The 13,076-nt window shown below is 42.2% G+C and overlaps 1 protein-coding gene across 1 annotated transcript in view; it reads right to left on the bottom strand.

The window, feature by feature from the left end:
* Positions 1-10,124, bottom strand: part of NPAS3 (neuronal PAS domain protein 3) — an 866,185-nt gene extending 856,061 nt beyond the window's left edge. Inside the window, exon 1 of the mRNA XM_047738684.1 lies at positions 9,976-10,124. Within this exon, the coding sequence (XP_047594640.1) occupies positions 9,976-10,025 (50 nt within the window). The 5' untranslated portion in view covers positions 10,026-10,124. The remainder of the gene's footprint in view (positions 1-9,975) is intronic.
* Between the last annotated feature and the right edge of the window lie 2,952 nt (positions 10,125-13,076).

Raw genomic sequence — 13,076 nt, 5'->3', positions numbered from 1 at the left:
AGACTGCTTCTGTTTCCATTGTTTCATCCTTCAGCATTCACATATCAGAGCAATAAGTATTTCATTACTGGTTTATCTGTCCAGAGGCTTGAGAAGCGGTAACAATTAACCCTCCCTTCACAGTGATTGATACAGGCTTTGCTTTCAATTTGTTCCACTACACAGATCATGAAATTCTGAATGCAATCATCCTCATTGACCTACACTTTCAAACACACGGCTACAATGAGACGAAAGTAATTATTAAAAGGAACACTGGACTACTGAGATCTGAAACAAAGTCTTTAAAAAATCTGTTAGATGACCTTCTGGTGAAATTGGCAAATTTTGATGTTAAGGAAAATGATGGCTTTGTGGCCTTGTCTGGAAATATTCAATGCAAGCTGATCAATGTATATTATGGTGATTGCACTGACTCCGGTATGTACTCAGGAAATGCAGAAAGCCATTTTAGAACTGTTACAAACAAGAGTTCAACTGTTAACACTACAGCTTCATCTAAATTTTTTTCAAGGAAATTAAACTTCCTGATTTGTGTATAAAGAACAAACAATGACTGCAGCAAAGAATGAAGGTTGGAAAAGCAATAGCTTCACTTTGTAAGAAGAGTGGCGTACCTGAGTTTTACATCTTCCCTCTCCCCATCCCTTCAGATGAAGACTCACAGTAAGAAATGAATACATTTTTCACAAAGTCTGAAAAATAGCTTCAAATAAATATTAATCTACTGCAATCGATATATATGAGGGATGGAGAGGGGCGAGCAGGACAGTGGTGACTACAGAACTATATTAAAACAAGGGTTGCAGTTAAAGAAAATCAGGGCGGAAAGCAAGGCAGCAGGCCTGAGGCTCTAATCACAGAACAGAGTGATGGAGATGAACCAATACTGCATGGATTAGCAATGAATTATTTTGAACTGTAATCATATGCTTGCACAGAAGAGAGGCAAAAACTAGCCATTACTCATAAACTGATCTGCTGATTTCTGGGGGGGGGAGGAATGAGAATAAATTCGTATGCTAAACTAATTCAGAATAATGAAAACCTAAAGATGTGGTTACACCTCAAGTAACATTCTATTTTTAATGTCTGCCACATACCACATAATATAGGCTGTTTCTAATATAAACTGTAAAGTGCCTGGATTTGAGTAGGATTAAACCAACCATTTCTTCTAAGATTGGGATGTGATATAGCCATTCTACTCTCTATTCTTCCTTGGCCAGTAAAACTGTTTCTGGAGAACTTTAATATGCCCAAATGTCAGATTTTTGAGTCTTTGGTTATAAAGAAGCAGCAGAATTCAAGAAATTAATTTCTTTTGGATTACCTAAAAAAAAAAAAATCATACCAAATGAAGATTCAATTGTTTGAACTAATTTTGCTAGGAAGAAAAAAAAAAAAAAAAAACAAAACTGCTGGTAGCAAGAGATTCCTGAGATTCTTATGAACAGACTGTTTAAATGAAGAGCACTTTAATCAGTAGAGGAATCCTCACGTTTCTAATGTCTTGCTGTGCATTCTGCAGGTTATAGTAGCAGCTGGTAGAGGTCATATATCTTTTGTGAGCATCCCAAAAAGGCTCACTGCCAGACTGTTAAATTATGAATAAGCAATGAACAAAAGAATGCAGATACGGTGGTGACAAGATAATCCAAGCAAATTTATCTATGACAAATTTCACAGGATTAACAAATTACATTTACACAGAACAATAAAAATGTGTAAAAAAAAATGATGAGCCTACTTTTCCTTATAGCATTAGGAAAACAAAAAAGTCACCAATTCACTGCCTATATGTAAATTTAACTCGATCTGAAGTAAGACATTCATAATATGTTCAAGATATCTTTGTAACATTTTTGCATTTTAGGTAGATATAATACAAATATGATAGATCTGATTTATATTTTATATATGTTATGTCATAAACAGTATACATGTAGGTTTTACATATGTTTATATGACTTTACACAGGGTATACAGAATCTTGTGCAATAAAAAAAATTCCATCATATTGAATAGGATATATATGGTTTTCAGAAATAGATTCTGAGGAATAAATTTATTTGTATAGGAAAAATACTCCTTCAATCAATGCAATCCATATTAGTTACTAAAAATACCCTTATCCTTTGATCTCTCCATTTTCTAGGACCAGAGAGAGAGGTTCCACAAACAGTTTCAATCATTCCATCTGCCCCTACCAAAATGCCACACTCTTTCTGAGTAAAGTGCTCCTGGATGAAGTTTAGAACTAGTATCTTTTTCCATAGTGTTACCATGGTGGAAAGGAAAATTCATAGATTGAAGGGTAAGAGGATGCTGATTTGAGCTATAGTCAAATAAAGATGACCCTTAATCCAATATTACATTTTTCTTTATAATAAAATTCTTCTTATAAATCTTACCAATGAAAAAGCCCCCGTCTATCAGAAGTAATGGGATATAACTGAAATGACCGATGATTCCATAAAGTGGTCTTAAAATGCTATGTGGCACTACTTTCAAAAATATGTGATAAAGATTTAAGCTTTAATGTTATATATAACCTAGGTACCCGAGTCAGAGCCCTTTAATTCTGCATTAGCATACTGATGATAATAAAATACTGTAATCAGAAGTAATTTCTTTTAAGATGATCTGAATGCTATTTTAAATTTTGTGGCTTATTTTTCACTTATACTTCCTATTGACTGCTGCTTTTTATCTTCAATGTTTTTAGCAAAACATCTCTCTAAATGAGCCCTTTCCAACATTTTATAAGGCAACCTATCCTTTATGTAAACAAGAGATTTTTCTGAATGTAAAAGTGAATATTTTATTAAAATACACAAGCAAAACACTCAGTTCTTTCAAGCACAAATACTCAAGCACCCCTAATCTAGTCCTTTCTATGTCTAGAATTCCTACTATACTTTTTTTTTAAGCTATTTGGTTGACACTATAACATCCAAAAATGTAAAGATAAATGTGGCATGCTTGTGTAGTACCTCAAATCTTGCAGACATTCTACAATGAGCAGTAATGGTGTCAGATGTTACAAAGTTTCCTGAAGTACAGCTTTTGTCAAAGAACCGTTACATGCCCGCCCAACCCCTAGGATGCCTGGCCTTAGAGAAATTAAAATGTTACCAAAGACTCTCCCTTCTTGAAGATGCCACAAGTATCTGTATGTGTCCAGAGAGGAAGAGAGACTAAATAATGAGAACTTATCATTTATGCATTTATTGTGGTCCATTTTTAACAAGTTTTTAATTAGATGAGTTAATTAATATATGTAAAGCCCTTAGACTCATACCTGGCCCATACTGCTATATAAAGGCTTACTGTCATTATTATAATGCCACATAACTTGGCAGGAGGCCAACTTGTATGAGTCCTTACATATTTCAAAAGATGATATCTGGAAATACACTTAAGTACCAACCTGTGTTATTCAGAAAGTCTGTGAGACTGTTTCCACCCACTCAGTGGCAAAACTCACAAAATAAGAATGCCTCAATGGTAAGCTTTAGACAAACTATGGCACACTCTGAGGCATGGATAACAGGAGCGGAGGAGGTCCTAGGGTACTTCATGGTCTATGGCCTACGAGGTGTTTGCACGCAGCAAACTGGTTCTTCTAAAAACCATTCCGGGGTGCCTGGGTGGCTCAGTGAGTTAAACCTCTGTCTTCGGCTCAGGTCATGATCTCAGGGTCCTGGGATGGAGCCCCACATCAGGCTCTCTGCTCAGCAGGGAGCCTGCTTCCCCCTCTCTCTCTGCCTGCCTCTCTACTTGCGATCTCTCTCTGTCAAATAAATAAATAAAATCTTTAAAAAAAAAAAATTCCTTAACAAATCTTCCCCGAAGTGCATAGAGCTATGGAACTTGCCCACACAAACAACAGGAATGTGAAAGACTAGAGGGAAAATCATTTAAACGTTAATGCTTCTAACTTCATGAACATTACATTTCTGAAGTTCTCCGAACATGGGATGAACGACCAAGAAACAGAGATCGAGGTCACTATCCATAGTGCATGCGGTCTACCAGCCACAAGAGCTCTATGGCATCCACCCAGAAATCCCTGGTGCTGCGAAGTCCAAAAACAAAACACCTGTACACTGCTGTGAAAGGTAGGTTCCTACAGAGACAAACTCAAATTCAGTCCCTATCTCTACTACCTTCCTTGGGAAGACTAGCATCTATTTTCTTGACTGAAAAGGTCTTTAATACAGGGCCCAAAACATGGCAGTGCCCAATAACCGTTGATCATTATCATGTGTGATCTCCTTTTATTTTCTGAATCCCTCCACAGATTGTTTCTAAAAATCTTCTATAATTTCACTTACACTTATATGGCATCTTTTCTGTCTTTTCTCCAAGAACCACTAGTCATTATACAGTCATTAGTTATAATATTTTACAACCCGGATACCTACCCTTCCTCTCCCCTCCGCCCAGAACACTAAACTAACCGAAGTCCAAAGAGATAGAGAGCCTTATATATATTTCTCTGAATTCTGCACTTTCTCCTCTTGCAGTAAAAGGTGTTTCTGGCTCTCTACAGTATTTTGCATGTCCGGTATAAGGACAATTCTATGTTCAGAGCAACTGCTCTTACAGAGTATTGTTAACTTCCATCTCTTGCAAAAGTCACGACTGTCCATAGGAGAGGTTCAATAAATAAGGCTGAGTGAATGAACCAATCAATAATTATACTCAAAGTCCACAAGCACTAGTGATATGCGATTTTCATCTTGTGTCTCATGATTTTGTGCACAAGACTGCAAATACATTTTGCTCTAATGTATACCAAAGCATTATGCTCTAGAAAAGTATACAGACAACTTCAAGTGCTGTTTAATCTTGTCACTACCCTAGTCATTTCAAATACAATAGTAATCACTTTACTCTTACTAAGCTATGTCCTGCTTATGCACTGTAGTATTACTAATATTACTGCAAATTATTCTAACTATGTAAGGTTCTATCAAACTTAATAGTGCAAACATCCTATTCACACTAATGGGGCCCAGAGCAGTAAAAATACCATTCAGTTACAGTTGGTTTATTACACTGCCCAATGAGGAAAAAAGGGGGGGCACTATTTACTGTGAAAATACTAACATCATTAAATGCAAAGCAAGGTAACTGAATTTTTCCATAAATTCTATAAGTACAGATTTAAATACCAGAACACATCATAGTATAGATTAAAATATTTTAAGTTTCATATATTCCATGATGTGAAAATTTGGTAGCATTTAAATTGTAAAATTAATATTTAATCAACTAAATTTTTAACATACCCACTCTTTTGCTAACCTTCAACCCTATCTAGTGCAAACAATTAAGGAATGTCTGTAAAACACCTGAAGTTCGAATCTCAGCCTACACAATGCAAGCTTTTAAAAATTTAACCCAAATGATGAATGTTACACTGTAGAAAAAGTGGCCATGCAAACATCATAGGAAGGGCCGGTTCCCCTCTCATCTGCGCTCAATTTTCTTTAAATTCAGGGAGCAGCATTCTGCAGATGAAAGAGATTCACGGGAATGCAGGAAAAATAAGAAAACAGAAACAGACTATCTACGGTTTATATTGGGGTCATTATTAATAGTAAAGCACTTAAGAAAGTGCATAGGGGAAAACATTACTAGGAGAGATTTAGAAATATTTGTGACATATCCCCCACAAATATATCACAAAATATAAAGCTCTGCAGCTTTAAAGTAAGGAAATGAAAGCTACACTGCCTAAATCGTCCCCCAAAAGTGCTGCTTTACAAAAGCACATATCTATACATCTTGTCATAGAAAACCTCACCACAGAGCAGGAGATCCTAGACATCAGGGCCCATTTCAAACAGATGCAATTTTAACATGTCACTGGATTCCATCCAAACTCAGATCTGGGACACAGTAAAAGTACTGAGGGGCTCATGGAAACTCTGGCATTCTCATAAAATAGCTCTATTGTAGGGGCAACCGTTGTGTAGAATTTCAGGGGAAAATCAACTTCGTATCACTAAAAATACCAAACCATTCAGATGTGTAGATTGTAGTTAAATCACAATGCAATTCTTACCAATTCATTGCTGAGATAGTAATTTCACATCACTTTTGGTCAAATAAAAGCCATATTTTTAAGACTCTGCAAAGACACAGGGACCAAAACTACTCATAATACCACTAGCAACTTTTTTTTTTTTTTAACAAAAGCATCAAGTAATACTGATATCAAGTTTGCTTCTTGTAACGAATCAAATTAGTAACTGACATACTACAGATTCAGAGTAGCTATTTGTCTCTCAAATCATAAACCAGAGATTGGGAATACGGAAAAGATGCTGTAATGTGGGAGGGTCCTACATAATAAAGGTCATTATAACTCCTGGCTCCAGAGCTATACGATCTAATATCCTCTCCTGTGGTTCTATGATATGCCCATGCATTACAGTTCTTGTTGACAGTCTGTTGCCTTGGAAATATTTCATTATTTCAGTTTTTCCATTTGTAGACCCTTGGCCTTGTGATATGAAGGCCATCCTATTTCATATTTTCGATTATCATTTAAGCAATCTTGTGGAGCTATTTATATATAAGCAAGTGTTAGACAACACATATCATCATTTATCACTCTGTGTTTAAGCTTACAATGTAGAAAGAAATACCTCCCCCTAAAAAAGTCTCCACCACCACCTTCACTTTTTAAACCAAAAGCCCTGAATACTACTGGAATATGCTTTGCAAACCAGCATGGGCACATCACATGCTTGACACTTTTATCTGTCTACTTTTCTTGGTTATACATCCACATAGTGGAAAAACTCTGTGGTAGAGCTACATAATTTGCAGCCTATTGGAGTTTAAAGAAAAATCGAGCAAGTTTAAATACACCAAGGTTTTCAGCTTATGCTCTCAGGCTCTCAGGCTCATTCTGTGTGTAAGAGTCAAAGAAATTTAAGCAGTACTAAACAGTAACCGAAGACATCATGAAGAAGAAGTTTCTTTTTCCAAAACTCACTCTGTAAACATTATTAGAAGGAAATGACTTTTGTACTGTATTACTAAACTCAGGTTAGATATTTTATAAACTAACAACAAGACCATTGGAAAAAATGTCTTTTTTTTTTCTATATAAGTTTGTGTTACTGCTGTATTTGAAAAGCAGTAAAGAGTAGTGTCCATAAGCGCCTTTATGAAATCAGTGATTTGGAAACTATTTTGTAAATAAACGGGAGGATACCACCTAAAGCATGTCCACGAAAGTGATCTTTTATAAACATATTAGTGTTCAACTGTTACAGGGAAATACTACTACAAACCAACAAGTACCAGGCACAAAATCCACATAAAGGTGAAATGACTCTACTTAGCTGAAGCAAGTAACTATGAAAACCAACCCCCTCCTGACCAAACCATCTGACTTTTCCATTTCTCATTACAAAACCAAATCAACTAACATGTGTAATGTTTACACTTAAAGTGTTAAGAGCATTTAAAGCCCTAATAACAAAGTGAACCCTCGGGGCATAAAACAACTGTTTGGATAACAGGCCAAGTTTGTGGTTATTACTGTTTGAAACATTTAGTTTATAACTCCTCTCCTCTATATGGCTCCTTCTGCCCACTACCTCGTTATTACTCCTCCCTCTCCCTACAGGTTAAACCTTCTCAGATCCAACCTTTAAAATGACAGCATCCGAGCTGAACAAGAAGCTGCTATTAAAGGGCATTAAATTAAATACAGTATATCCTCCTACAACTTCAATCAGAATTTCAGACCAAGTGTTATTTAGTTCAGCTCTCAAGTGGAGCAGAATAACAAATCGTGCACTTTGATTTACCTTCTTCGAATGCCAAATGGAGACAGGTGATAAAGAACGCGCTCATGCACAGGCTATGAAGTTTCCTCTAGAAATTAATTCTATCTTCAAGATTCCTATCTCAGAAAAATTCCCAAAATGGCACACAAATAGGCCTCTGCTAGAGAGATTACTGGGGCCATCCCAGTAAATACATTTAGTACCAACAGAACTGGGGAAGGAGGATGGGTGGAAAGGAGGAAGGAAATCAATTATAAACTTCTGATCTGAAAAAGTATTCATCACGTTAAATTAAAAAAAATCATTATTAAAAGACCTGCACAATGCTCTGAAATTTTTTTTTCTTATCTACAAGAGCAAAGTACTTAATACGTGAATTCTTCATAAAACACTGAATATTCCTTTTAGCTAGTATGAGTTGTCAGACAATGCTACACACATTCAACATCTTTAAAAAGGGGATCATTGTGTGATTTACTTTCAGGTACAGGATTTATATAGAAATTATCCATAGTTTAGAATTAATCAATTATGTAGCTATCCAACAAAATTTTTCCCTTAATCCTGCCAATTCTGCTGTCCCTGTTGTGTGAAGGAAACAAGCAATAGTGCAACTGAAGCTTTCTAATGAGTAGCTTGTTTAAATACCTCTCTTCTTGATGTAAGCTATAGGTTAAATGCAACGTTTTATCAAAAATAAAACCTCCCATGTAATAATAATTAAATCTTTGCAACTACTATGGACTTCTGTCATCTTTTTTTCTGAAGTTCACTTACACCTACGAGGAAAGTTGGGGAGGGGCCATGTATCTACTAGCATTTGTTTTCCTCATGTAGCAATGGGTAACATTTCCTACTTCCTACTGAGCACTTCTTCGAAGACAGAAAAAGGTACTTTGCACAAACCAATATGCTATATGCAATTAATGTCATTAACACTGCCAGTTAATAGCAAATAGGATTCCAAACAAAGTAGGCTGGGTGGACAGCGGGAGGGAAAACCACGTGGGGCCGGGGGGGGGGGGGGGGGATGCTTAGTTACTATGCAGTCTAACAATGCCATTCACGTAGGACGGTTAAGGATATTTTGAATACAAACTCCCTTTCCCTTTGGCTTTAGTTTAACTAACTTCAAACAGACATGCTCCGCTGAGCCCCTTGCCTGGATATGCAATTCTCACCAGGAACTTTTTTAAAACACAGATCCCCAAACAGTAACTAACGGGGCATAGACGTTCCAACTGTTGGCACATTTTGAATCTCGCTGTTTACTCGCTAATTTGGATTTGAGGGTTTTCTTCTTCCTTTTTCTTTTTTTTTTTTTTGTTTTTGTTTTGGGGAGCGGGGAAGTGGAAAGGAGGGCAAGATGAGAGCAAAGCAGGAGACCCACAAGTTGCCAAGGCTAAGGGCGCAGCCTGGACGGCGGGGAGGCGGCAGCCGCGCGCCTCTCTCCTCCCGGCCCGGCCTAGCTGCTCCGCGCGGAGACAGCCCCTCCGCGACACATTCCGGGCCTGGCGCGAGCTCCGCTCCCCGCCCCCGGCCTCCTCCTCCTCCTCCTCCTTCTCCTCCTCCTCTCCTCCTCCCCCTTCTCGCCTGCCTTCCCTCCCCCTCCCCAGCCTCATTCCTTCCTAGAGAGCAGCTGCCAAGGGACCTGCGGCGGCCCCGGGGATCCCCCGGCCCCCCACCCTCACTGCTGATCCTCGTCACACAGCAGCCCCTTCTCTCTTTTTTGTTTGTTTCTCTCTTTTTCTTTTTTTTTCTTTTCTTTCTTTTTTCTTTTTTTTTCTTTTTTCTTTCTTTTTTTTTTCTTTCTTTCTTCCTTCCTTTCTTTTTTTTTTTTTTTTTTTTTTTGTCAGCGAGTCACTCCATTCGCCGAGCCGAGGAGGTGCTACTGCTCGGAGAGCCTGGCGCGGCCGCCGCCGCCACCGCCGGAGCCCGCTCGCTGCCGCAGCCGCCGCGGGCGGACAATGCGCGGGGGGACCGCGGGCGAGCGCTGAGCCGCAAGCCCGCAGACCAGGTCCCGGTGGGCTCACGGCCCAGGAGGCGGACTGCGGAGCGGGCCCCGCCACCTCGGCGGCGGCGGCGGAGGCGGCGGCGGCGGCGGCGGCAGGAGCAGCCGCCCCGGCGGCAGGTTCAATAAACAGAAAAGTGTTACCGTTCTCGCCTGGAAGGATCCTGCTGAAAGCTGGGCTTGGTGGGCGCCATCTTCCTGCTATTTTTTTTCCTCTCTTACTTTTTGCCTCTCTCCCCCCTCCCGGGGTGGGGGGCGTGGGGAGGGCGGGGGGTGTGCGTGTGCGTGGGGTGGCGGGAGTGAGTGCGGGCGTGCGCGGCGCTCAGCGGCGGCCCGGCGGGCGGCGGCCGTGGCCCTGGCCGTGGCGGCGGCGGCGGCGGCGGCGGCCGTGCTGCTGAGGCAGGGAGGCTACGGAAAAGTAGTGGGGCCGGAGCCTCGCCGGCAGCCGGCCGTCCCCTCGCGCCGCCGGTGCCTCTCGCCGCAGGTCGCCGCCTCCTCCGCCGCCTGCGCCTTCTCCTCCCCCTGCTCGCCCGGCGCCGCCGCCGTCCATGCGCCGCAGAGCCCCCGCGGCCCGGGCCGCTTCGGCTCCCGATACATGCCCAGCGCGGAGACAGGCGACCGGCGGCGGCGGAGGAGGAGGGGGAGGCGGCGGCGGTGGCGGGGGGGAAGCTGCCGCGCGGCCCCGCGGGCAGCCCGGCCCAGGGCCCCGCCGCCTCAGGGTTCTCACTCTCGCGCGCCGCCACACCCCCCACTGTGGCCCCCCACCTCCACCACCCTGAGCTGGCCTGGTGGCAGGTGGGGCACACACCCTCTTGGCGGGGGGCGGTCGGGGCCTAGGCCAGGAGGGGCGGGGAGGGGAAAGACACGCAGGGGGTTCCCAGCTTGACCGCTGTGAAAGTATTTCTGGGCATTTTCCAGCTGCTTTGCTCCCGAGCGCTCTCTCGCACGCAGACACACCCCCCCCTTCTCTCTCCCCGTCTCTCTCTCTCTCTCTCTCTCTCTCTCTCTCTCTCTCGCTCTCTCGTTGGGGGACTGGGAAGCTCGGCTGCCAGCGCAACAACGCCACTCAGTTGCAGTTTGGAACACTTCCCTTCTCAGGAGTATCGCAACCAGGGAGAAAGAGAGAGGAACTGGGAGGCCACGGGAGAGGCCGCGGACAGGACAGCGTCCCGGGAGCGCCTTCCGAGACAGTGGAAATAAACGCGGGTGGGAGCGCGCTGACCAAGCCCGCGAGCCCAGAGAACACTGTGGGCGCAGCTGCTGCACCCGCACCTTAGGGCTCCAGCGCTCTCACCAACACTTCCCGAGCTGGAACATCTGCATTATTCACGCGCATACGTATCTGCAGACCCCGGGGTTCACAGGGGAATCCCCAGGGGTCTCTACGCGGTTAGGTACGAGAACGCCTGTCCCCACTAGGCTCCTGGTACCTGGGACCAGAGGACTGCTGACCTCTGGGATCAAGCTCGGTCGTTTCCCTCATTTTACAGCTCAGCGAGGCCTAGAGAAAGGGCCACTCACTGAAGGGCCAGTGCTGGAATTCCATTACCTGGGTAGACCCTGGTCAGAGCGCCCTCTCCACTAAACCACTCTGCCGGGTGTGGGCATCTTTTACGGCAGAGACTTGGGTCAGTCATGTGTCAACCAGCAAAGCAGAAAGGACTCCCAACGCATTTCCACTTTGAACAAATGAAAAAGCTACACAGAAAACATCAGTCCTAGGTGAGGCTTTGCATTTCACTTCCCACTTCAGAAAAAATAGACCTGAAAAGGAGTCCCATTCGGTCCTACCGTTCCAGTAAAGTGGGGCTGAGAGTTGGAAACTTTGAGAACACAAGTCACAAGTGTTTTTCGTAGCAGAGGTGTTTAATCTGCATGATGGTGTTTGAGTTCTCTTTGGAGTACACTCTACAGGTAGAAGATGAGAGCGATTGAAAAATGAACTGAAGTGGAGAGTATTGAATAAAGATATACATGGGCTGGCAGGGAGGAGGAAGAGTTGCCGGTTGGAAGTTTTGGCTCCAGGACAGCCAGCCTAGGGCGTTTCTGCCCAAAGATGACAAATGAGAGGGGATGTGTTCTCCCAACAGGCCACTCTTGCTTGAAAAGCCCCCAACTCCTGTCACTTCCTCATCAGACTACCCAAAAGCACTTAATGCAAAAAGATATTTTGGTAAAATGATGTGTCACCATTCACTTTAGCAAACATAGCCAGGTCTTGAAGTGCAAACTAAGTCTGTCCTTCATAGCTTCTAAAGCCTCCCATGCTGGTGGCCTGGTGAAGTAGGGCCAGAGGACTCAGGACTCAAACCCTCCATTAAGCATTTGCCAATAATCGTCTTGCCTCACAAGGCTCACTGTCCTGTCCCCAAATTGACAAAAATTAAAGGCAGTAACAGGTGTCATCATATCTGACTAATGAAACCAAAAAAAGCTCCATGTTTCACGGCTGTAGCACCTTCTCTTCTGTCAATATGACTGATCATAGAAAGAGAGGAAGGAAATAATATATCCCAAAGGCTAAAGTTTGGAGTTGATTCTTTTTAAAGCTTTCATCTTTAGAACCACAGAGGGATTCAGAGTCTTGACAAAGTGGCCCAAATTCAAAGATGAAGGGGGAAGTCATCAGTGGAGCTTTCAGTGTTGGAGGCAGAGCTGTGGAGGATTACCCCCCGGGGGGCTCCTGACTTATGGGAGAAATTGGCCCTGGGAAGATCTTTTTGGTGAAGAATTCCAACACTCTGAGAGCAAACGTAAAGGCTGAAAATTCAGGACCACCTCTTATGCCCAATTTATATCTTATGGATTAGTTGGAAGTCTCTGAAATTGTCCTAAGGCCATCTGACATTTCTGACCCTTGAATCCCTACTCCACAGATCATACTATTGTAATTATAGCCTGCACTTCCTAGTTAAAGTGACCGCCAGATTATATTGTCATTTAAATGTTTTGTAAGTGACAAAAAAAAAAAAAACCTTACCTGAATCATGAAAAGGAAAAAAAACCTAATTCTTTTCTAGTCCTTTATGTTTGAAAGATTCCCAGATCTTTTGTATTAAAGGTTCTTGTAATCACTGAAAATGAGACTAAAATAAATTAAAAAATCTCTTTGACCAGAAAAAGCCTGTTTTTGAGTTATTTTCGAGTCTCTCTTTTTAAAACTTCCGACAGCACTCAAAGTATATAATGAAGTCTTCTACAGAATATTTGCAGTACTGGGCATCAACTTGGAAAACACTCAGTGT

This window comes from Lutra lutra, chromosome 7, assembly GCF_902655055.1.
Source record: "Lutra lutra chromosome 7, mLutLut1.2, whole genome shotgun sequence".
NCBI classification, from domain to species: Eukaryota; Metazoa; Chordata; class Mammalia; order Carnivora; family Mustelidae; genus Lutra; species Lutra lutra.
Note: the sequence above shows the minus strand (reverse complement) of the source record. Positions and strands in the feature narration are given on the sequence as shown.